General features: G+C 42.4%; 2 protein-coding genes across 3 annotated transcripts in view; both read left to right on the forward strand.

The window, feature by feature from the left end:
• LOC144685075 (nuclear receptor-interacting protein 3-like) overlaps positions 1-5,208 on the forward strand; it is an 87,377-nt gene extending 82,169 nt beyond the window's left edge. The window contains exons 7-8 of the mRNA XM_078549610.1: positions 4,474-4,525; positions 5,146-5,208. Of these exons, the coding sequence (XP_078405736.1) occupies positions 4,474-4,525; positions 5,146-5,208 (115 nt within the window). The remainder of the gene's footprint in view (positions 1-4,473; positions 4,526-5,145) is intronic.
• Positions 5,209-9,597: 4,389 nt separating this feature from the next.
• tmem9b (TMEM9 domain family, member B) overlaps positions 9,598-24,806 on the forward strand; it is a 94,010-nt gene continuing 78,801 nt past the window's right edge. Inside the window, exons 1-2 of one of the 2 annotated variants that reach the window (XM_078549197.1) lie at positions 9,598-9,754; positions 15,519-15,610. In XM_078549197.1, coding sequence (XP_078405323.1) covers positions 9,665-9,754; positions 15,519-15,610 — 182 coding nt within the window. In that variant the 5' untranslated portion in view covers positions 9,598-9,664. Of the gene's footprint in view, positions 9,755-15,516; positions 15,611-24,806 lie in introns of both variants that reach the window. The other variant, XM_078549198.1, reaches the window with a different exon arrangement.

A 24,806-nucleotide genomic window follows, 5' to 3' on the forward strand; every position in this document is an offset into this window, starting at 1 on the left:
GAACAGATTTTCAGCTGGAGGGAGTTGCTGTGGGGAATATCTCACTGAAGGCCAGCTCTTCTGTTTTGGCTGTGAAAGATTTTTAATTGAAGAAAGCAACTCAGTCTTAGGCCAGGAGAATATTTATCTGGTGAAAAAATTTGTTTTGAATCTGCCTTTAGAAAACCACATCAGCAGGTTTTGGTTCTAGGGAGTTGTGGACTGTACTTCTGGTTGCAGTAAAAGACAATTTCTTAATTTGGGTAATATTTCCTGGATTTTACAGTTAATAATCTATAACGGCTGTTGCCAAAAAGATAGTCTCATTGTGTACCTTTGGTGAAACATTTTTGTAGGTTATTATGTAAGATATTTTCTGACTGTGTATCTTTTGTCTTGTGTGTTGAAGTTTTACCTTTTCTTTTAGTAAACATTTTTTAATCCTTTGAATTTTAAAAGTTATCACTGAAGTTTGGTGCCTACGAGTTCAGTAGCTGTCTCTTCTCATTTCTACAATACAAAAAAATCAGATTACAATCAGCTGAGGCGGATCTCAATCTGAGATCTGGCTTGCTCAGCATTACCATCAGCTACGGTTACAACAAATTACCCAGATGATGGTATACAAACTCTGGATATTCTTGGTATGCATAGCCTGAATATTTCCATTGTATGTGAATGAAATAGAATTGACTATTATTCATACTTATGCAAAAAAGTAGAGATTTCTGATACCTCTACCTGTTACAATAACCAAAACTAAAAGACAGAGGTAGATTTTCATCTTCAATGCCCAGGTCTTAAATCATTGGAATAATAATCAAGCAGGTTCTATAAAAGGCAAAGATGAAAATCTACCCCATATTGTTTTCTCTGATTAACAATAAGCAAGGCCATTGGAGATTCAATGCACGTTTTAAATGGACTTTTCATTATTTTCATTGTTATCGCGGTCCTATTTTCATGGGTTACTTTGAAATAATAATAATCTAGATTTACCTTATCTGTACTATTTACTATTATAGATGTGTTTCAATGAGGTTCCACCTGAAGCAAGTTAAAGCTTTGCTAATCTTTCTCCATAGCTTTTCCCCTTTGTACGTAGGATTATTTTTGTTGTTCTTCTCTGTAACATTTCCAGCGCAAGCATATATTTATTTGTAACATGATGAGCAAAATTGAAAACAGTGCTCTAAATGTAGTCTGACTGGAAAGTCTCTAAATAACCTCTGTAGTTTTACATTTCACTTTTCCAGGTGCATATTCTCGCACTCCATTCATCGTATGCTTATGATGGATATGCACAAAATGTATATCTAATAGTATTAAATTTCATTTTCTCAAGTTGAATACCTACCTAAGACCGTTTGGAGATCCTCTGCATCCTCTCTATTATTCTTCCTAATTTAGCATTCTGAGGAATTTGACAAACAATTGATCAGTCACTTATAAACACATGCATTGCAACAAGTGATGTGTTTGTTTTTCAGTGAGTTATAATCAGTATCCAGGTGAGGTCCCCCAATTTGTTAATGTCCCGAACGGGATCTCAATTTTCTTATGCTCCCAGGTGAGGAGGAATGAGGTGGTTCCCCTTCTTTATTCAACCCGCTCAATTGTACCAGGCTTCCTTGAGTCAAAGAAAGAGTAAGTTTATTAGTTACTAAAAACCCGAGAAAAATAATAAAAACGCAACATATATACACACACAGATCAGAAATGAGAAGAGTCCAATATGAATCAGTCCTTGGCTTATCCGTGAGGCACAGATGGCGAAACATTGTGGCCATTAAGTTGGGTGATTTTGGTCGAGCTGACTTTGGCAGTTGGTTTGGAGACACCTGGTTCTGCAGGATAGCTGAAGAAGCTGTCCTATTTCCTTTCCGATTGTGGCTTCCCTCCAGCAGCAGCAGCAGCAGCAGCAGCGACACACAGAGCGACACAGACACTTCGCCTGGAACTACAGGGGTGACTAGTTGGTCGTCTTCTTGCTGCCACACACATAGCACACACTGCACTGCTCTGCAGCTAGCTTCTTAACCCATTTTTCCCTGTATATTCCTGTAAGGGAAAAAAATCCATGTCTCGCGCCCAGAGTCTGTTTTCTTTCGTCTCTGACCATTTTACATATTCTGAGATATAAATCAACAGGAGGTGGATTTTAGAAGACTGCTGAGGCGTGGTAATCAGACTTTGTCTCCACAACCACAGGAGATTAAAATTCAATCTTTCGCATCTTTCTAATCTCCATTTCAAGTGTCTCTGCTTGAAGAAGGCCTTGACACCTTTTCAGGTGTGACATTCCATGCTCTCTCAGGACAGGTCTGTCAGTATAATCCACATTGGAATTTTCCAGAAAGTGGTCACTTTACATTGTTATGGGGCTACTCAATAAACACCAGGAGACTCAGGAACAAGAGTATGCAGGAAGAGTCTGCCTTAGCCAGCCTAAAACAGTATTCTGTTAACACATACAAAACTCATTCTTATATGCACATTTAGTCACGTAGCCTTGTGGCTACACAATTCTATTCTTATCAATTTATAATCACATGCTTAGTAGATGTCTCCGGCCTTAGTTACTTATTTTCTGTTTTTGCATTTATCAGGCCTTGTTCTCACATATGCATGACCTTCCACATCTTAATGATTGTGCAAAACAAAAACAGAATTACCTGGAAAAACTCAGCAGGTCTGGCAACATTGGCGGAGAAGAAAAGAGTTGACGTTTCGAGTCCTCATGACCCTTCAACAGAACTGAGTAATATTAGGAGAGGGGCCTTTGTTCTAGTAACTTGTTTGTCCTGTCTAAAGTGCATCTGCTGAGTATGCCTTCTAATTCGTATGTTAATTCTTACCTAAGACATTTAACTAACGCTTTCAACCCTTTCAACATTATCAGCCATCTTTTGCTCAGTGTCCTTGCTTGTATTTCTTTAAAAACACACAAGTCTTTCTTAAAAAGTTCAATATGTCCAAAAGTAATTAATGTAATCAGCTTTTCATGACACATCCCCTGCACCACGAATGAAATGAGATTCATTCTCATTTCATTACAAGGGGAAGAAGAAAAAAATAAAACAACAAACACACACACACATTCAATCTTCTAGCCTTGGTTAATATTATCTCTTCAGTTCTAACTGGGTCTCTAAGTCCTGGACAGGGTGTCTGCAATCACATTTGATTTCCCGGCAATGTGGGTGATTTTTAGGTGGTACGGTTGAAGAAACAAACTCCAATGGAATAACCTGGCATTCTGTGTCTTAAACTTTTCCATAAAGGTTAAAGGGTTGTGGTCAGTATAGACTTTGGTCTCTCTGTGTACATTTCAGACATATATCTCAAAGTGCCAGTAATAAACCGAGAGTTTCCTTCTCCACTGTGGAGTGCCGTTTCTGATGCTTATTTAGTTTTCCGGAGAAGTACCCGAATCCCTGATTCGTCTTCCTGGAGGAGTACAGCCCATACCCCCATATCATTCGCATTGATGGCTACTTTAAATGCTTGGTTAAAGTCCGGAGCTGCAAGCACAGGCTCGCCTATTAAAACAGCTTTCAGCTTTTCTAAATCTGTCTGGCATTTCACAGTCCATACTAACTTTGCTTTCTTCTGTAGGCCTGCCAGTGGGCTGGCTACTGTGCAGAAGTTTGGGACAAACATTCAGTAGAACCCACACATCCTCAAGAACCTCATGATTTCCTGTTTCTCTGCGGGAATGGGGAACTGCACCACTGCTTGTACCTTCGCAGCTCTGGGCAGTACTTTGTCCTTGACCCACTACTTATCCTAGATAGGCCACCTGAGCCTTAGCAAACTTGCTCTTAGTGAGCTTGACCACTAGGTCAGCTGACTGCATTTTTTGGAAGAGGGCTTCCAGTTGCTCTAAATGAGTTTCCCAGGTGTCGCTGTATACTAGGAGGTTGTCTAGGTACACTAAGCAATTGGATAAGCCCGCCACTACCTGGTTCAACAGCCTTTGAAAGGTGGCTGGGGCATTTCGGAGTCCAAATGGCATGACTCGAGACTGGTATAACCCATCCGGAGTTACAAAAGTGGCCATTTCCTTCACGCAGGCAGCCAAGGGAGCCTGCCAGTATCCTTTGAGTAAATCTAACGTTGTAATGTAGGCTGTTTTACCTACCCTATCTATGCAGTCTTCCAGGTGGGGTATTGGTTAGGAGTTGGCTTTGGTCACTGCATTAACTTTTCGGTAGTCAATGCAGAACCTTGTGGAGCCGTCTGGCTTGTGTACGAGCGCAAATGGGAAGCTCCAGCTACTGCTTCGAGGCTCTATTAGTTGGTGCTCAGCATGTTGTTAATCTCCTCCCGAAGCTTTTCTGGGTCTAGACAATAGGGATGTTGCCTCATGGGAGGGGCCACTCCCACATCCACATCATGTAGAGCTAGTGCGATGCAGCCCGGCTTGTCTCTGCATAAACCTTTAAATGCAGTGAGCATCCTTGTTAAGTCTGCTTGCTGTTCTTCACTTAGGTGGGTGAACAAGGAGTTGAAGTTCACTCGTACCTCTGTGTTGGTTAGCCGGGTAGTAGGGGGTTCAATGTGGGCCTCACCCACGTCTCCCTCCCATTCATTCTCACTGCTATCCTCATCATTTAAGTAGGTGGCAATGGGACAGATCGTTACCTGCTTGTCCCCTTCTCGGCTGTGATATTGCTTTATCATGACATGCCACAGCCTTTGCTTTTTCCTGATCTGGGGTCTCAATTAGATAGTTTACTTCCCCAAGCTTCTTTGCTACACTGTACAGGCCACAGAACTGGGCCTTTAAGTGTTTGCCTGATATCGGTAGGATCACTAACACATAGGATGGAATTTTCCAGCCCTGTTGGCGTCAGGTGTCATGGCGGGCAGGAGGAGAACAGTGTGGCGAGAAGACCAAAAATTGATTTCACACCAGTGTAAAAGCACAGCAGGATCATCCGATGGTGTCTGCAATGGCGGAACTCCAATCCCGCTGGAGGCCAGCATGAACCTAGCTTGTATCTCGCTAATTGGGTGCAAAGTAAGGCCCGACCAGAATCGTATCCCCCTTGCCAGATTTTCCGTTACACCGGCAGGAAAACACGCTGGCCCAGAACACATCTGGACAAGTGTGATGTGCAGAAGTCGAGGTATACTGTTAAGGCCTTGCTCTGATCGCAGACATACAAGAAGCAGAAGATGCTGGAGCCCTACAACTACCGGACTCTGGAGGAACACGTGTAGCGCATGTTGAGTGGATTCTCACAGACATGGCACTGCTGCAAAGCAGCTCACGGAATTGGAAGGTCTCTGTTGATGTCTTGGGGTCTGCTTCGGAACATCAAGGTCGTAGCCATGGGCTGCCAGGGATGATCGGCAAGGGGTGGGTGGGGAGGTTGCGGGGAGAGAAGGTGGTCCAGTTGCAAGTGGGAGAGGAAGGTGTACCGGGGGGTGGGCAGCAGTGAGGTTGGCGGGTGGGGGAAATAAAGGTGTCCGGGGGGGTTGAGGTTGGAAGAGGGGGAGGGGGAGGGAGGTGTCGGGGGTGAGTTTGGGATTCGGGGGGGGGGGGGGGAGAGGGGGGGAGGTGGCGGGAGGGGGAGGTTGTGGGGGGGGTGGAGTACAGTGGAAGGAGGGTGTAATAGGGAAGAATGCAGCAAGTAAGGAGGAAGGTGTACAGGGAGGAGTTTGGAGAGGGGAACAAGTCTTGGGGGGATGCAAGCGTGGAGAAGGGAGCAAGCATGGAGTAGGGCATCAGGGGTGGGATGTCCAGGTGAACGTGCAAAGGAGATGTCTGTGGAGTCAATGACTGCCTCCTGGAAAGTGAACTGAGGGTGGGGCATGGTAGGAGGGAATGGTGAGTATGAGAGGGGCAGAGTGAGCGGAAGGGTGGGAGGGTGAGGATGTGACAGTAAAAGGTAGAAGGGATAGCAAGGGTGGTTGGTGAGGACTCGGAGGCAAACACGGACCCTGAGGGTGGGAAGGAGGAGGTCAGGGAGGACAATGTGGATGGGGTTGGGATTCTCAGTAAGGTAGGGAACATGCATGTTCACCTGGACATCCTGGAAAGAAAAGGGTTCGGGTTGACAGGTGATGGTGGGGAGGTGGAATGTAATGCCACTGGGGTCAATAGTGATGGGGAAAAGGACATGGGTGAGTAGAGGAAGGGAAAAGATGGGGGAGCTGATCAGAAAATGTGACGACTACCATTTTTCTCAAAACGAAAGTGTGCGGAGCCTTGTGTTGGACAGGCACAGGTGCTGCATGGGAGTGTGATCAGTGGGTGGGTGGAGATGCAGGTCAGCTCAGATGGACAACTGAAAGAAAGCCCCAGCAGGCAGCATTGAAAATGCTTGGGACAATGAGATGAGTATGATGGAGGAAGGCTCCATGTGCATGGGACAGTGCTTGCTCAAGGCTCTGAAAGACCCTGCCACACATATGCTTCATCCTCCAGAATCACCCGTGGTCCAGCTGTGTGCAGCTGAACTGCTAGTGGGAGGGGTGGTGGTGGTGGTGTTGCAGGGAGAGGGCTCGCAAAGCCTGTAAATGAAGCTGAAAGACATTACATATTATACAGTGAAACTGAATATATTTTCAGATTACAAAGTGACAAAATGTGTTCACCCGTGCATCCACTTGTGATCAGAATTTCTTAACATTTCTAGGCCTACCACTTCTTCTAGGTGCTGCTCTGACATCTGCAGCAGGGGTGGAGACAGCCTGTGCAATGGTTGGCACTGTTGCCTCTAACAATTTTGGCGTGCATCCTCTGCAGAGCCGAGGACTTGAGGGTCCCAGCTTGCTTTGGCTGTTATCCTGTGGGCCGGATGCTCCCTCTGTGGTGACAGGGGATGAGGTTGAGAGGGTCGCAGGCAAAGGTGACTTGGAGGAAGAGGACAGCCTCAGATTCTAGAGTGGATGACCCAGGGGCGTCCAGCTGCCGCTCCTCCTCCCTTCGGGTGCCTGAGGGCCCCGGCCTGACTCCTTGAGGGGGAGGAGCACCTTGAGGGACATCGAGGTACACAGTTTCCCTCTCGCGTTGCCACTGCAGAAACTCACCCATGGCTACTGCAATGGACTGCAGGTCTATGTGCATCTCTGCATTCTGCTAGACCAGGGTCTCTATGGCATTCGCCATCCTTCCCATGGAGACCTCCACACACGCACATATGGGCACCACTTCATCAGAGAGCAGGTGGATGCATTCCTCCGACTCGTGTGCCACTCTATTGAGGACTGCATGATGCTAAAAGCTACTGCGGATGCTGGAAATCCAAAACAAAAACAGAATTACCTGGAAAAACTCAGCAGGTCTGGCAGCATCGGTGGAGAAGAAATCAGTTAACGTTTCGAGTCTTCATGACCCTTCGGTAGAACTGTAGTTCTACCGAAGGGTCATGAAGACTCGAAACGTTAACTGATTTCTTCTCCACCGATGCTGCCAGACCTGCTGAGTTTTTCCAGGTAATTCCGTTTTTGTTGAGGACTGCATGGTGTTCACCGACCTTCTGCTGACTCTCCACGATGAGTTGGTAGGCCAAATCCAAAGGCTTAACATCTGATTCGGACCTCACAGATGCATCATCCCCAGCAGTCCTCCAAGTGCCGAGGAGCTCGGATAAACCTGCCTGTTCCTGCTGCAGACATGTGTCTGCATGTGAATCCGAGCATGCTCTAGATCTAGGTCCCACCGAGATGTGTGCCTCTGCACTGGTGCAGGGTGTGGGTAAGTGCTGTGATGGGTCTTCCAGGCTGCTTATTTCCAGCTCCTTAATGGAGGTGTCCTCTTGGCTGGAGGTGTCCTCTTGGCTGGAGATGAGGATGTGGATGAAGCTGAGGGGCTGGCTGGCTGTGGGCAGTCACTTGGCAGAGTTCCCTGTGAACCAAAGTAGAGTTAATTAGTGCATGGCAGCAGAATCAAAAGCAGGAGAGAGAGAGCACTCAAAGTTCCATTGAGAGAGGGATGACGTGGTGCAGGATGCTCATACGGGTGTTTGCTGCCAACCTCACCGTTGCAACAGTCACAGTCCATGTCCTCACCAGTCAGCATGATGGCACTCTCCTCAGTGAGTGAGGGGCCTAATGTGGGCCACTCCACCCCCGGTCTGAGACCTCTCCTTGCTGTTGTGAGCCAGCTTCTCCTGCATGAAAACAGGAGTGTGAGCAAGACACATGGCACTGTGTGGAATGTTTGTGTGGTGAGCGGAGCCATGGACAGAATGGGGATGCAATCTCCAAAACACAAGGCAATGTGAGGGTGTGTAGGATAGCCAGTGGTGTTGTCCCTTGAGGTGTGAGATCCCTGTGGCTGTGTGATGGGTTTGAGAATGTTTGAGTTGAGAGTGATGAGGTGGTTAACTTACTCTGGCAGAACAAGATGAGAACATTCGTCCTCTTCCTGCATTGGATGGCTGACCTCCTCTGTGCTCTGTTGGCACTGACCGCCACTGCCAACAAATCCTAGGCTGTATTGGTGACTCTGGTGGGTCCATCGGTTTTACTCCATGTGAATTAGTGGACCGGTGGGTTAGTCCCTGGTAGTGAACAGAAGAAAACCAAGTCCTTTATCCCAGTTATGGGGGTACTTGTGGCAGTATGTCCTGATCATTGTTTTTAGGCTCTGGTGATACTGTTCTAGTGCCCCTTGCAACTGCAGGCGATATGCTGAAGACTTCAGTTGGGTCACGCCCAGGTTACCCGTGACTTCCTGGAATATTTTGGACATCAAATTTGAGCCCTGATCCAATTGGATCTCAGTGGGCAGACCATACCTGGTAAAGAATTGGGTTAATTCCTTCAGCACTGATATGTTTTGGAACTGCCTCTGGGAAGCAGGTAGCCACATCCATGATGGTAAGAATATATTGGTAGCCCCCTTTTGTTTTGGACAGGGGCCGCACACAGTCCACTTGCAGCTTGCTGAATGGATCCCCAAAAGCCAGCACGGGAAACATAGATGCAGGTTGGGGTTTTCCCACAACCCAGTAGGTATGGCAGGTTCTGCAAAATCTTACTACATCCCTATGGAGGTATGGCCTGTAAAAGTTCTGGCTCATGCGGTCTTGGGTTTTGCATATACCGACATGTCCAGCCATCAAAATTTTGTGAGCTAGCCGTAATATTTCCCTATGGTACCTCAATAGCACCACTACCTGGTGGATCACTGTCCACTCCTTGTTTGCAGCTCTGTGAGGGGGGTTTCCATTTCCTCATTAGCACCTCATTTTTAAATGTAGGAGCATTCAGAAAGTGCTTCTGCCTCAGCTTGTGTGGGCAGCCCAAGCTAATGTTTTTAAACAATCATAAGGACTCGAAACATTAACTATTTCTCTCTCCACAAATGCTGCCAGACTTGCTGCGTTTTCCAGCATTTTCTGTTTTAATTTCCGATTTCCAGTATCCGCAGTATTTTGCTTTTATATTAGTGTAATATATAAACAGGCCGAACATAAACAGCTATAGACAAAAGCAACAGGAGCCTATTTTTCCCTTGCCTCACCTTAAAAATAAAGTGGAAATAAAAGATAAACCTCGGCACCCCAGCATCTGCGAGACAAACTGCTGTTCGGTATCGCTCGCGCTGACCGACGGACCAGGCCTCAGCCGTTGATCGCGCGCTTGGCCTCCGGTTACCAGGGAAACGCCGTCTCCAGGAGACAGAGCCCTGACGGCGGGGGAAGGGAGAGTGCGTGGTGGAGTGATGGCGGGCGCCTATGGTTGCGGCCTTGTCCTGTCACTCTGGTCGTTACTGTGTCTGCTTGTGCTGGCGAAGAGCGAGGAGAACAACAAGGTACGGAGTGAGGAGCGGGGAAGCTTACTGTTATCGGATATACTCGCAGCCATGGGCCGGGCAAACACCATCCCCTGTTGCTACTGCCTTTAATCGGAGGGACGGCGGCCCTGGGCCCTCGTCATCAAGGGCTCATCAGCCAGTATGAACTGGAGCTAGAACTGGAACAGGTGGAGGCGGAAACCCACATGTTTGGTCACTAAAATTGGCAGTGACAATCTTCTTTCTGTTTTGCTTTCTTAAATATGACCCTCCCTAAACACAACTTCCTTTATTTAAATAGTTTACAGGCTGTGTCACTCTTTCTGATCATGAACGCCATTGTTGACAACTTTCCAAACGGATTATTTTAAAGTTTAATTCTGTTATTACTCTTTTAAGGCCCAGATACGAGAAGGCCTGATTTTAAAATGGCAATTCTATCTTTGTTAGGATTCAAATCTGATTTTATTAAGCTGGTTTACATTGGCGCAGCTGGAGTGATTTCTACCATTGCGCAAATTGTCTCGTGATGTTCAGGAAACGAAGTTCAAATTGAAATACAGGAAATTACAAGCGATGCCCTCTGAATGATTATTTGTTTATAAATTTTACAGCTCAAGTGATAACTTGTGTAATATATGATGAAGAACAGATGAAACATGAGAGTTTATATGACGACTGTTGATGTACAACATTGAAAATTTACTCCGTTTGGTGTGCAGCAGCATTTTTCCCTCATGCTTTTTCCTCCACTTTCTGGTAGATTAGTGCAAACACATATCAATTTTTTAAAACTTGTCTCCAATTTAAAATCTGGTTACTTAAGCAGTCTGAAGGTAGGAAACAGTGACTACAATCGAATTGGGTTCACATCAAAAATTAAAGGAGCCATCCAAAAAGGTGTTCAAGGCAACATTGCTAATTTCAATGTGATGAAAGAGGATCTAGCCTGAATTAATTAATTGGAACAAAATAGCAGATTAATAAAAAGTATCCTGCCAAGTGTCCCCTTTGCTCCTGGACCAGCAGTGGGAAATATTTAAATGTGAGGTTAATGATATGTATGTAGCTTTGATATATTCTGGTTAAAATTTAATGGGATGCATCCAAGTTTGGAGCTTGAGAAGTAAGAGGGAATTTTAGTTTTTATTTTATTTTAAAGATGCATATGACAAATATAGAAGGGAGATAATACAGAAAAAATTTGACATTTTAAAAAATGTCTAAGGAAAGCAGAACTGGAACTTTAAGAGGCTAAGAGACAGTAGGTAAGAAGTCTGGCCTGCCAGCATAGAATTTTCCTAAGCATACAATGAAAATGTAGTCAGGAAGGAATGAGATTACTTGAACATGAAGATATATTTTATTTAGAAATGATAGAATGTCAAAATGCTGATAGGGTTAAGAACATGTATCCCAGGAATATGGAAATCTGGGTTTATACTTGGGGGCATCGAGTATAAAAGCAAGGAAAATACGCTGAATTCCTGGAAGTTACGTTATTGGTTCAACTTCAGCTGGAATATTGTGCAGTTACATTGTTTTTTTTAAAATTGTGACTTATCTTGATAGAAAGCTACTCTCTCAATCATTGCTTTGATTGCACATTAATACAATTACTGTATCCATCTGTTTTTCAATTTGTTTTATTACTGTTATGATCCCAGCTGATGTTAATACTGGACAAGTTAGATCCCAGAGTGAAACCTGGCTTGATAGATCCTAACTTTGTTTTTTTAGACGCGTGGAGGTAAGTTATTGAACAAATTTACAGGAATCTACTCATTAACTTTTAAATACAAAGCATAAAATATTTATTAAAACAAGATAATTGAATTATATTACACCAGACAAAAAGGTTGGAAAGATCTCAGTACAAACACAACAATTCAAATTCCCACTGTTCCTTTACTCCAGCAATATCTTTATGAACCAGTGAGGAGTTCCCACTAGCTTAACACAAAGGGTAGAATTTTTGGGTTGGTGAGCGGGGGTGGGGCCCCCTCGCCGACGCATAAAATGATGCACGGAAATGTCGGGCAGGCATCCTGACGTCACCACACATCATTTAGATTTTCAGTTCGGCGGGGGCTCGGACTCGAGGAATCCCACCCGCACAGGGAGTGCTCAGCGCTTCCAGGCGAGCGTCACGCCTTAATTAGCCCGCCCACTTAAAATGGCGGTGCGGCCCAGATCAGGTTTAGACCAAAGACCTTTTTGTTTTGCTGTATTTATTCATTCACAGGCAAGGCCAGAATTTATTGCCCATCCCTTATTGCCCTTGAGAAGGTGGTGGAGAAAGCCTTCTTGAACTGCTGCTGTCCATGTAAAAATACCACCCTTGACTATACTGTCCTTGCTAACTACCACCCCATCTCAACCTTTTTTTTCCTCCCTCAAAGTCCATAAGCCTGTCATCAGCTCCAAAAATTTTCCTCTTCCCACAACTCCATATTTGAATATCTTCAAATAGACTGCCACTCATTCCACAGCACTGAAACAGCCCTAATAAATTTCACTAATTTTATATTCTGTGACTGTGGCCATGGTGCACCATATTTTTTTTCCTCCTTCTCAGCCTCTCTGTAGTCTTTGACAGGGTTGATTACACCATTGTCCTTCAATGCCTCCATTGTCCAGCTCAATGTTACATATCTTGCTTGGTTCCACTCTTACCTGTCCACTTGTGACCAGAGGATTTCCAACTTTCCTTCCTTTCTCTGAACCGTTATCTGTGGAATACTCAATGATCTAATTTTGGCTTCTTTCTGTTCTTATCTACATGCTTCCTACAGCAAAATAATTTGAGAACATTTGGTCAATTTTACATGTATACAGAAGACATCCAGCTCTATCTCACCACAACCTCTTTGAACCTGAACTGCCTCTATGTTGTCAGACTTCTTGTCCGACATCCAGCCTTGGATGAGTCTCAATTTCCTCTAGAGCAAAACCTTTATCCTCGGCCTCCACCACAAACTCCACTCCCTGGCCACTATCTCAAGCTGAATCAGAACGTCCACAACCTCAGCATCCTGTTTGATGCCTAGCTGAGCTTCCAACTCCATATCCCTCAATCACAAAAATTGCCTCCTTCCACCTCTGTAACATCATTCCCCACCTCTGTAACATCATCCACTTCAACCTATCTCCTGCTCAAATTCTCATTCAGTCCTTTAACCTCTCCAAGCTCAAATATTCCAGTGCTCTCCTAGTCAGCTGCTCATCCTCCACCCTTCATAACTTCAGCTCATTCCTATCTCTGCAGTTTTTATCCTACCTTCAAAGTCCTCCTCTCCCATCAAGCTCTGCTCACTGAGAAGTTGTCTCCCAGTATGCTAATGTTTTTAATTTAAAATTCTCACCCATATATTTTAAACCTTTCCTGGCCCTCACTCCTTTCAACTTTATAACTCCCTCCAACCCTAATTTAAAAAAATGTTAAACATTCAAAGAGGAGATGGTTTGAGTACAAACTAGACACATTCCCACAAGGAGGAAAGAAAGGGTATTCAAATCTAGAGCTTCTCAGGTGACTAAAGGTATAAAGATTAAAATGAAACAGAAAAAGAGGCATGTGATAAATGTTCAGAATTCAGCAAAGAATCAGGCTGAATAAGAAATTGCAGAAGAGAACTGAAAAGGGAAATAAGAGGAGCAAAAAGCGTTTGAGAATAGATCAGATATTCTAAAAGGGAACACAAAAGTCTTTTATAAACAGTTACATAGTAAAACAGTAGGGCTGATTAGGGACTAAATGGCAATCTTCTTGTGGAGACAGAGGGCATAGCTGAGGTACGAATCTGTCTTCACTAAATAGGATGCTGCCAGTGTCACACTGAAGGAGGTGGTTGTGGAGAAATTGGATGGGATAAAAGTAAGGAAGAGATACTTAAAAAATTGGCTACACTCAAAAGTAGGAAAGTCACCTAGTCCAATTGGAATGCATGAGGGCAGAAAGGGTGAAAAGTGTGGAGCTTCTGTCTACAATCTTCCAATCTTACTTAGATATGGATGTGATGCCGGAGGCAAAGAGGATTGAAATGTTACACTGCTGTTCAAAAAGGAGGGAAAGAATTACAGGCCAATCTGCCTAATGCTGGTGGTTGGCAAACTTTTTTAGAGACATTAACCTGGGATAAAAGTAATTGGCAATTGAAAAATATTAGTTAATTAATGAAAGCTAGCATGAATTTGTTAAAGGTAAGTCATGTTTGACTAATTTAAATGAGGAGGTAGTGGCATTGTCGTATTGTCACTGGATTAATAATCCAGAGGCCCAGGGTAATACCCTGGTGGCAGATGGTGAAATTTGAATTCAGTAAAAATCTGGAATTAAAAGACTGATGACCACAAAACCATTATCAACTGTCGTAAAAACCCATCTGGTTCACTAATGCCCTTTAGGGAAGGAAATCTGCCATCGTAACCTGGTCTGGCCTACATGTGACTCCAGACCTACAGCAATGTGGTTGATTCTTAAATGCCCTCTGAACAAGAGTAATTAGGGATGGGCAATAAATGCTGGCTAGCCTAGCCAACGATGTCCACATCCCACGAATGAATAGAAAAATCACAGAGTCATGTAAATTTCTACACAGGAGGCCATTTGACCCACCCCGTGCCTGTGCCAGCCATAAAAGAGCAATCAAACCTAATCACACTTTCCTGCTCTTAGCCCTTGGACTTGGAGGTTATGGCACTTCAAGCCCATATCCAAGCACTTTTTAATTACGAAGAGTGTTTTTCGCCTATCACATTTTCAGGCTGAGAGTTCCAGACCCTGAGCACCTTGGGGGGAAAAAATTGCAATTCCCCTATAATCCTTCTACCAATTATTTTAAATCTATGCCTCCTAGTTATTGACCTCTTTGCTAAGGGAAATTAGTCCTTTCTGTCTCGGTCCTTGATAATTTTAGTAACGTCAATTAAACCACCCTTCAGGCTCCTGCCTTCCAAAGAAATCATCCCCATCCTATCCAGTTTTTCTTCATAGCTAAAATTATCCAGTCCTAGAGATTTAGAGGAGACTTAGTACATGGTACCAGGGATGAAATAATTCAGTCACATGGATAAACTGGGGAGATTTGATAGAAGTGTTCAAAATCGAGAGGTGCCCCTACTCTTGAAGGACTTTGAAAAAGTGGATAAGAGAATCTGATTCTAGTCACAGAAGGGCCGGTGATTAACGGACACAGACTTTAGGAACTAGCAAAAGAACCATCAGCAACATTAAGAAACATTTATACAGCAAGTTGTTATGATTTAGAATGCACTGCCTGAGTGGGTGTTGGAGCAGATTCAGTGGTAACTTTCAGAAGGGAATTGAAGAAATACCTGAAAAGGAAAAGTTTGGGGTATTGGGAAAGATGAGGGGAGCAAGACTAATTAGATCGCTATTTCAAAGAGCAGGTGCAGGCACAATGGGCCGAATGACTTCCTTTTGTGCTGTATCAATCTATGATTATAGCCACTTATTTATAAACAAATGTACCAGTCCTAAAGGTTTTAAATGCTAAAGGTCAGTTCTGCTATGCTCTTTAAAGTTACAGTCAGGATGATTCAGTTTCACAGTGCTGGTATGCGGCCTGAGTATGTTTATGGAAAACCGTCTTTATGATGGTGCTGAATCTTCACAGTACATGTTCAAAAATAAACACGTTCCTAAATTGACCCTACGCATTCAATAGTAAGTGACGCAAAGCTCATACAATAGTTTTAAATCAGTGTGCACTAAGTTGTACTGCTGTTGGGGTTTAATTATTCATCTGTTCTGTTGCAGAATTTTGAAGATATCAGGTGCAAGTGTATTTGTCCACCATACAAAGATAATGCAGGTCACATTTTTAACAAAAATGTATCACAGAAGGATTGGTAAGTAGGCTTATGTCTCAGAATATTGAATCTCTGTCATGTTATTAAAAACAACTAATGCTTCTCATTTTTATTCCTTATCAGCCCTTCCATCAATTTTCCTGTAAAAGGCTATATGACTGCCTCTTTTAATAAAAAGAGCAGGGCTAACAGGAACCTAACTCAATGAATTTCAAATATTCCTGTGTGGGAGAATTGTTTCAATATTGACACACTTCCAGAGATGTCAACCCTCCCCAAACAGCCACTATCCAAAGGAAAACATCGTAATCATTGTAGCAGAAAATGCTTTTAATAGTACACAATATCAAAGATAATGTGCTAATAGGTTAACATACAGAAAAAATATAGGGTATAGAATTCATGAGGCTGCCTCAGACAAGGGTAAATCTGATGACTTCATCGACAAAAAGTGCTGGAAAAACTCAGCAGGTCTGACAGCATCAGTGGAGAGAAAAACAGAGTTAACGTTTCGAGTCCATATGACTCTTCTTCAGACAAGTTTTTCCAGCATTTTTTGTTTTTGTTTCAGATTTCCAGCATCCGCAGTATTTTGCATTTATTCTGATGACTTCATGGTCCCCGGAAGCTTCTCATGATCCCAGTTTGAAAACCTGACCTGTGACCTGTTGGTGCTGCTCTATGGGTGGTTTATGGGATGTCCCTTTGTAGTTGTTTGAGCCAATGTTGATTTTTCTGTCATCCTTAAGGTGGAATATCCAGAGTATTTTGCTGTTCCGTGTGAAAACCCTGTTGGATGTTGTTAAAATATTTTAGTCCGACTGACAATTACCTTTAAATCAGTTAGTTTGGCTTAAATTCTCCCCATTAAAGAAACTGTGTGTAATGGAGGGCATAGTAATGTAGTGATAATGTAACAGGACTGGTAATACAGAGGCATGGTAATACAGAGACTTGGTAGTACAGAGGACGGATAATACAGAGAATTGAGAGCTCAGACCCCACCATGACAGTTTGAGAATTTGAATTCAGTTTTTTAAAAATCCAGAAATAAAAAGCTGGTATCAGTAAAGGTGACTATGATGCTGTCAAATGGTAGTAAAAACTCACTGGTTCACTAATTTCCTTTAGGTAAGGAAACCTGTCATTTCTAACCGACCTGATCTGTATGTCACTCCAGTCACACATCAGTATGGCTCACTCTTAATTGCCCTCTGAAGTGGTCAAGTAAGACATTCAGTTGAATCAAACTATTACAAAGAATCAGTAATTTGGGAGCACCTTCACCACATGACTGCAGCAGTTTAAAAAGAAGGCCCACTACCACCTTTCAAGGCAAGGAGCAATAAATGCCAGCTTGGCCAGCAATGTCCATATTCCCAAGAATGAATTTTTAACAAGCCAAAGGATTTAAATGCTGAGGAATGAAAAATTTCTGATAGGTTTTCACCATTGGCATTGGGCACTCTAGATAGAGAACAAAACTCCTTCTACACTGTCTCAACAATGTGCTTCAGATACAATTACACCAATGTACCATTTCAATTTTGCACACCTTTCAATCTTATGGATTTTCCAAACAGACCAATGGTTGGTGTGAAATAAAAACAGAAAATACTGGAAATACCCAGCAGATCTGACAACATCTGTGGAGAGAGAAGCAAAGTTAATGTTTCAGGTTGTGACCTTACATCAGAACTGGGAAAAGTTAAAGAACTGATCAAACATGAGATAAGAAATAGAAAGCAATGAAGATAAATGAGGTAAAAGAGACAAATGGAAATCCTGCTGGAGAGAAGAGCAGAACTTTTGTAAGGTGGGCATTCCTGGAAGAGAAGTGGCAGTGAATTAAACACTAATCTAAAAGCAAAATACTACGTTAACCATTAATGTGAATTTGGCAAGTGCTTGAAGATTTCTTCATCATTTTTCTGCAGAAAGGATTTGGAAAAAGTGTATTTTAAATGTTTTGTTTTAAAAAATAGTGTTTATATACATTTCAAAAAATGATGGGTAATTATAATGTTATTGAACTAGCTTTGATATTATCAGAATGTCAATGATCCCATTTTTGCAAGAGATGAAACACAGAGACAGACACCGGCATGTTTTTGAAACAAAGCTGCAAAGCAGTAAGGCTCAGTGAAAGACTGTATGATAGATATATTATAGGAAAAGTTAGAAACTAGTTTGTTGAAGTTAAGTAAACTGACCCCTAATGTAGGGAGGTTCAACATGTTCATTATTTTTATATTATCACATGAAGATAAGTTGTATTGAATTGATTGAACTAAGTGAATCAGATAATAACAACTGCTCCATATGTGTTCATTCACTATGAAATAAAGCAGCATATTACTTTGTATTAAGCATCATCTCACCAAATGTCCATATTCAGACCGATTGAGGAAGTAGATGTGTTGAAGACGTGGTTATCTCTCAGGTTACAAGGAGTATTGTTACCCAGGGCTATGCTATTGTACGAGTATCAAACAAAACACTTAGATTGATTATGGGAGTGATTGAAGTATCTGTGGTAGACCAGAATTTCCAATAGGTCTGTTAGATGGGAACTTTTGTTAGTCTAAGTCTGTTCCATCACTCTTAAAATTTGTGTTCTAAAAATGCAATTGCTTGCTCCCTGCGGATCAGATTTTTGCAGGTAGATATTTTTTGATTGCAAGTTTGTTTTACTTTACCAGTAACATCTTTTGAAATGACATGCTTTACTTTTGCACAAAACTTATTTGTAGCCATGACCATTAGATGGTGCTATTGCATACAACTTGACAACTAAATAATGCTAATTACTCAAGTATAGTAGATGGTATAACTATGAATACTATACTGTGAAAAGATGATGTGTATTTGTCTATGTGAGGATACAAAATCATTCTCACCTCTGTCCCTGCAACACACGCACACACCCCCCCCCTCCCCCCCCCCCAATCCCAAGTCAGATGACAGATAAGTACCTTAACCTTTGTCAAATTTCTATGTGATAGGAGATATTACTGTAAAACTTTATGGGCTGGAAGAGAGTGCAGTTTGGAGAATCGGGTCAAGTGTTATAACTTTATTTCCGTCTGACTGTAGCTTCCCTGCTAAGAGTGCAAATTAACTGTTTTGTCACAAAGCTGTTTAGGTTTGCTGTTTCATGTTTTGATATCTAACAAGCTCTTCATGTGGTGATCAGCAAGTGGCTTGAAAAGACAATGTAGATTGCCATTCTTTCTATGTTTGAATCAGAGAATGATAACAGCACAGAAGGAGGCCGTTCAGCCCATTGTGTCTTTGCAAATTCTCTGTAAGAGCTGCTCAGCTAGTCCAACTCTCTTTCCTTTTCCCCCAGACTTGCAATTCTTTTTTCTCTTCTCCCTTTTGAAAGCCATGATTGAATACATTTTCCTACCTGGGAGCTGAGCAGAGACATTCAGGAGTTCGGAGTGACATAAATAGAGCCTGGGGATCGGAACGTAGCCTTTCCTACCTGAGAGCTGAACAGAGGCAGTCGGGAGTGACATAAATAGAGCCTGGGATCAGAACGCAGCCTTTCCTACCTGCGGCTCAACAGGCAGTCGGGAGCGGCATCTCAGGTGCTGAAGAAACTGAGTAAAAAAAAAACAACTGTGACATCACAGGATGATAAGTGCTTGATGTAAGGGATAGTGTGTTAATAGCCAAGTTAGGACACAGGTTTTAAGGTATATCTATAAATAAAAAGAACTAAAACTAAAATAAAATAAAAATGAATAAAATAGTTAAAATAAAAATGTTCAAATAAAATAATTATAATAAATACCTAAAACACATAGCAGTGCAATTAAGAATCATATAACCTTTAGTTTTATTTGTGGGTGGTACTAGCACTTAGTAAGCAAAGTAAAATACACCATCCACAGGAATTATTTTAAATTAATTAAGAAAGCAACTAAATTAACTAAATAACATACGTAACAATGGCAGGACAGGTGTTATGTTGCAGCTGTGGAATATGGGGCCTTTTGGATACCAAAGCGATCCAGGACAAACACGTCTGCAGAAAGTGTAAGCAGTTAGAGGAATTCCGGATCAGGATTATTGATCTGAAAGCTGAACTGCAGACATTGCACAACAAAAGGGAGGGGAAGGAATACTTGGACACTTTGTTCCAGAATTCACTCACACCTCTTAGAATAGGGTCGTCTGTTTTGGCCAGCAATGAGGGACTAGAAAATGTGACCGTGAGTGAGGCAGCTAAAAGGACCAAGCAGACAGGAGTGGAGGAGCCTCAGACTTTGCAATTGTCAAACAGGTTTGAAGTGCTCAAAACTTGAGTGGACGAAGGCGAGATCTGCAAGGTGGATGAGCACCATGGTACAGGAAGCTGTTCAAGCTGGGGGAACAAATAGGAATGGTAGTGGGAGTGGTAGTAAGGGACAGTATATGAAGGGGATTGACACTCTTCTCTGCAGCAAAGAGCAAGAGTCCAGCCGGCTGTTTTGCTTGCCCTGTGTCACGGTTTGGGACATGTGCTCAGGGCTGGTGAGGAACTTGGAGTGGGTAGGGGAGGATCCAGTTGTTGTCATTCATTTAGGTACCAACGACATAGGTAGAACTAGGAAAGAGGTTCTGCATAGTTAATATGAGGAGCTAGGCACAAAATTAAGAAACAGAACCTCAAAGGTAGTAATTTCTGGATTATCACCTGAGCCATGTGCAAATTGGCATAGGGCAAATAAGACTAGAGAGATGAATGCATGGCTCACAGGGTGGTGTGGGAGAAGTGGGCTGCGATTCATGGGGCACTGGCTTCAGTACTGGGGAAAGTGGGGGCTGGACCGCTGGGACCAGTGTTCTAGCGAGCCGCATAACTGGGGAAGTAGAAAGGGCTTTAAACTAAACAAGGGGGCGGTGAGGGATCAAGCTTGGGTAGATGTTGCAAATCATGGGGTAGAGTCAAAGCAGGAGAGCAAAATAGTAATATGGGAAATGAGGGTCAGAGAATGGCAGGAAGGGAAAGAGAAAAAACCTAAGGAAGCACCAACGGTCAAGATTAGATGTTACAGAGATAAAAAAAAAAGGCAAAACTAAAGACTCTATGTCTGAATACAGGTAGCATTCATAACAAAGTAAATGAACTGATAGCACACATTGAAGTAAATAAATATGATCTGATAGTCATTACGCAGACATGGCTGCATGATGACAAGGATTGGGTCCTGAATATTGAAGGGTATATGACATTCAACAAGAATAGAAAGCTAAGTAAAGGTGGAGGGATAGCACTGTTAATCAAAGATGGCATTGGTGCAATAGTTAGGGATGACTTTGGTTCAGGAGATCAGGAAATAGAATCAGCTTGGGTGGAGATGAGGCATAGTAAGGGAAAGAAGTCACCAGTGGGAGTGGTCTACAGGCCTCCTAACAGCAACTACGAAGTATACAAGAATAAATATTGGGTGCATGTGATAAAGGGACAGCAATAATGATGGGTGATTTTAATCTACATATAAACTGGAAAAATCAGATTGGCAGTAGTAGCCTGGATAAGAAGTTCATTGAATGTTTTCGAGACAGTTTCTTAGAACAGCACGTTCTGGAACCAACCAGACAGCAGGTTATATTAGACTTGATATTGTGTAATGTGACAGGATTAATTAATGACCTCAGAGTAAAGGCACCGCTAGGTCGCAGCAACCACAATATGATTGAATTTGACATTGAGTTTAAAATAGAGAAGAGTGGGTCTAAGTATTTTAAACTTGACTAAGGGCAACTATGTGGGCATGAGAGCTGAGCTAGCAGAAGTGAACTGGGATTACTAGGCTAGAGTATAGATCAATAGAGGAGCAGTGGGAGACATTTAAGGGGATATTTCAGAATATTCAGAATAAGTATATTCCTACTCTGAAGCAATATTCCAGAGGGAGGACCAAGGGCAGGATGAGGTTTCCGATATTAATTTAAAAAAATAAAAATGTTTTGAGAGCATTTTTATCATCTATATGTTCATGTGAGGGAGTCTTGATGCATGGACATTTTTTCCTGCATTTCCAAATCTTCATTTCAAGGTTTAAAATTCTTCAGCTCCCTGAGGCAGCTCTCTGCCTTCAGGGAGCTTTCATTGCACGCTTCCCAAGTCCCTGCAGACTTCAGTGCTCACCCTTCTCCCGCCCCCACCCGGCAGCGCTGAGCCTTTCAGCGTGCGTTTCACAATGGCTGGCCATTAATTGACCAGGCAGCATGAAATCGCAGTTGGTGGGCCAATCCCAGGCAGCGGGCCGTTTCCCAGCTGCTCACGGGGCTGCCCACCATGCCTGATCGATGACCTCAAAATCCTGCCCCAGGTATTTAAAAAGGAAAAGAGTAAGTAAAGTCAGCACTGGTCCTCTGGAGAGTGAGAATGGGGAGTTAATAGTAGATAATAAGGAAATGGCGGATTAAATGAACAAATATTTTGCTTCTGTCTTCACCACAGAAGATGCAAAAAACATTTCAGTCATAGCCGTAAATCAAGTGATGTAAGGGAGAGGGGAACTTGGTGAAATTGCAAACACTCAGGAAGCCTTACTGAGCAAGCTATTGGAGCTGCGGGCTGACAAATCTCTGGGTCCAAATGTATTTCATCCTAGGGTCTTAAAAGAGGTGGCTAATGAGGTAATAGATGCGTTGGTGTTAATTTTCCAAAGTTCCCTGGATTCTGGAAAAGTTCCATCAGACTGGAAAGTAGCAAATATAACCCCTCTATTCAAGAAGGCAGAAAATAGGAAGCAATAGGCCAGTTAGCCTGAGGTCTGTCATGGGAAGGTGCTAGAATCGATCATAAAGGAGGTTATAGCTGGCACTTAGAAAAACTCAAGGTAATTGGGAACAGTCAACATGGTTTTGTGAAAGGGAAATCTTGTTTAATTCTTTAAAGGCCGTGGATAAAGGGGAGCCTGTAGATGAACTGTACTTGGATTTCCAAAAGGCATTTGATTAGGTGCCACATCAAAAGTTATTGTGGAAAATAAAAGCTCATGGTGTAGGGGGTAACATATTAGCATGGTTAGAAGATTGGCTGGCTAGCAGAAAACAGAATATGCATAAATGGGTCACTTTCTGATTGGCAGGATATAATGAGGAGAGTCCTACAGGGGTCTATGCTGGGGCCTCAACTTTTTACAATTTATATCAATGACTTAGATGAGGGGACCGAAGGCAAGGTAGCTAAATTTGCAGATGACAAAGAGGTAGGAAAATATGTTGTGAAGAGGATATAAGGAGGTTGCAGACGGATATAGATAGTTTGAGTGAGTGGCCAAAAATCTGGCAGATGGAGTATGATGTGGGAAAATGTGAAGTTGTTCGCTTTAGCTGGAAGAATAAAAAAGCAGAGTATTACTTACATGGAGAATGACTGCAGAATTCTGAGGTGCAGAGAGATCTAGGTGTTCTAATACATGAGTCACAAAAGAGTTAGCATGCAGGTACAACAATTAATTAAGAAGGCTAATGGAATGCTATCCTTTTTTACACGAGGAATTGAACATAAAACTAAGGATGCTATGCTTCAGTTATGCAGGGCATTGAGACCACACCTCGAAACTGTGTGCAGTTTTGGTCTCCTTATTTAAGGAAGGATGTAAATGTGTTGGAGGCAGTTTAGAGGAGGTTTGCTAGATTGATACCTAAAATGAGGATTCGTTGGACAGGCTGGGCTAGTTTCCACTGAAATTTAGAAGAGTGAGAGATGACTTGACTGAAGTATATAAAATCCTGAACGGTCTTGACAAAGTGGACGCGGAAATGATGTGTCCTCTTGTGGGTGAGTCCAGAACTGTGGGGTACTGTTTTAAAATTAGGGGGCACCCTTTTCGGACAGAGATGAGAATTTTTTTCTCTCGGAGGGTTGTGTAACTTTGGAATTTTGCCTCAGGAGGTCATTGAATATCTTTAAGATGGAGGTAAATAGATTCTTGTTAGGCAAGGGAATCAAAGGTTACACACAGATCCCTTTGTACTTTAGCATTCTGCAGTCTCTCTATATTTAAATAATATTCTGCTTTTCTATTCTTCCTGCCAAAATAGACAACCTCACATTTTCCCACATTATATTTAATCTGTCAATTTTTTGACTGCTCACTTAACCTATCTTTATCCCTTTGCAGACTCCCTGCACCCTCCTAACAACTTACGCTCCTAGCTATCTTATATCATCAGCAACTTTGGCTCCAATACACTCTTCCCCTTCAAGTCATTCACATGAATTGTCAATAGTTGAGCTCCCAGCAATGATCCTTGTGGCACCCCATTTGTTACAGTTTGCCGTCCCAAAAATGACCCATTTATCCCAACTCTGTTACCTGTTAGTTATCCAGTCCTCTATCCATGCTAATATGTTACCCTGTTATGAAGCGGCAGATGGTGTGTGCCAGGCGGATCAAATCTATGAGGGAAACTTAATCGCACTATCACAACGATTTTGCAATTTGTATTTATTTTGAAATGTGTGCACTGAATTCAGAAGTAACAAGTCCATCAAGACTTTTAGAGATTTAAAAAATACTAAATTAAAATATTTATTAACATAAGAAAAGATTTCAAGCAGATACACAGGACTATAAATTACTACTATGATAACTCCTAAAATTCCCAATTAAAGCTGACTCCCGGTTACACCCCATTTAAGGCAACAGTCCAAAAGTAGATTTTAGATATTAAATAGATCCAGTAAATTAACATGATACCCTACACAGTGGAATTCAAAATGGCTTTTCTGCAGCTCCAGTTTCTGTAGACAGCAGGCTTCTACATAAATGCTGAGGTTTCATTAAGGCTACTTCACACACTTCTGTTAGATCTCACAATGCCTTCTTCTGACACACAGCCTCATTCTCCTTTATATATGTTTCTCTCTTAATATATAAATTTTATTGTTTCATAAGCCTTTGAAACTGTATCTCCCTCTTAACATAAAAACTTTCATGTTATCATTATATACTGTCAGTAACCCTTGGGAAAAATAAACACATTCCTTAGCTTGTCTGACTATTTGTAAACAGGCTGAGATCCTTTTGAAATCCAAATCCCCCTTCATTTATCTAAAAGTGCAAATTCCCTTCATACCTTACATGCTAAGCCAACATCCATGTTTCTCGTTAGCATATCAAGCACCTAGCTTCTTTTGATGAATCAAAGCATGCAGTCTACTTGCCTCCAAATGTAATTAAATCACACACAGACCCAACTACTTACCCTTATAATGTACTTT

The sequence above is a fragment of the Cetorhinus maximus genome, chromosome 9 (genome assembly GCF_964194155.1).
Source record: "Cetorhinus maximus chromosome 9, sCetMax3.hap1.1, whole genome shotgun sequence".
NCBI lineage: Eukaryota > Metazoa > Chordata > Chondrichthyes > Lamniformes > Cetorhinidae > Cetorhinus > Cetorhinus maximus.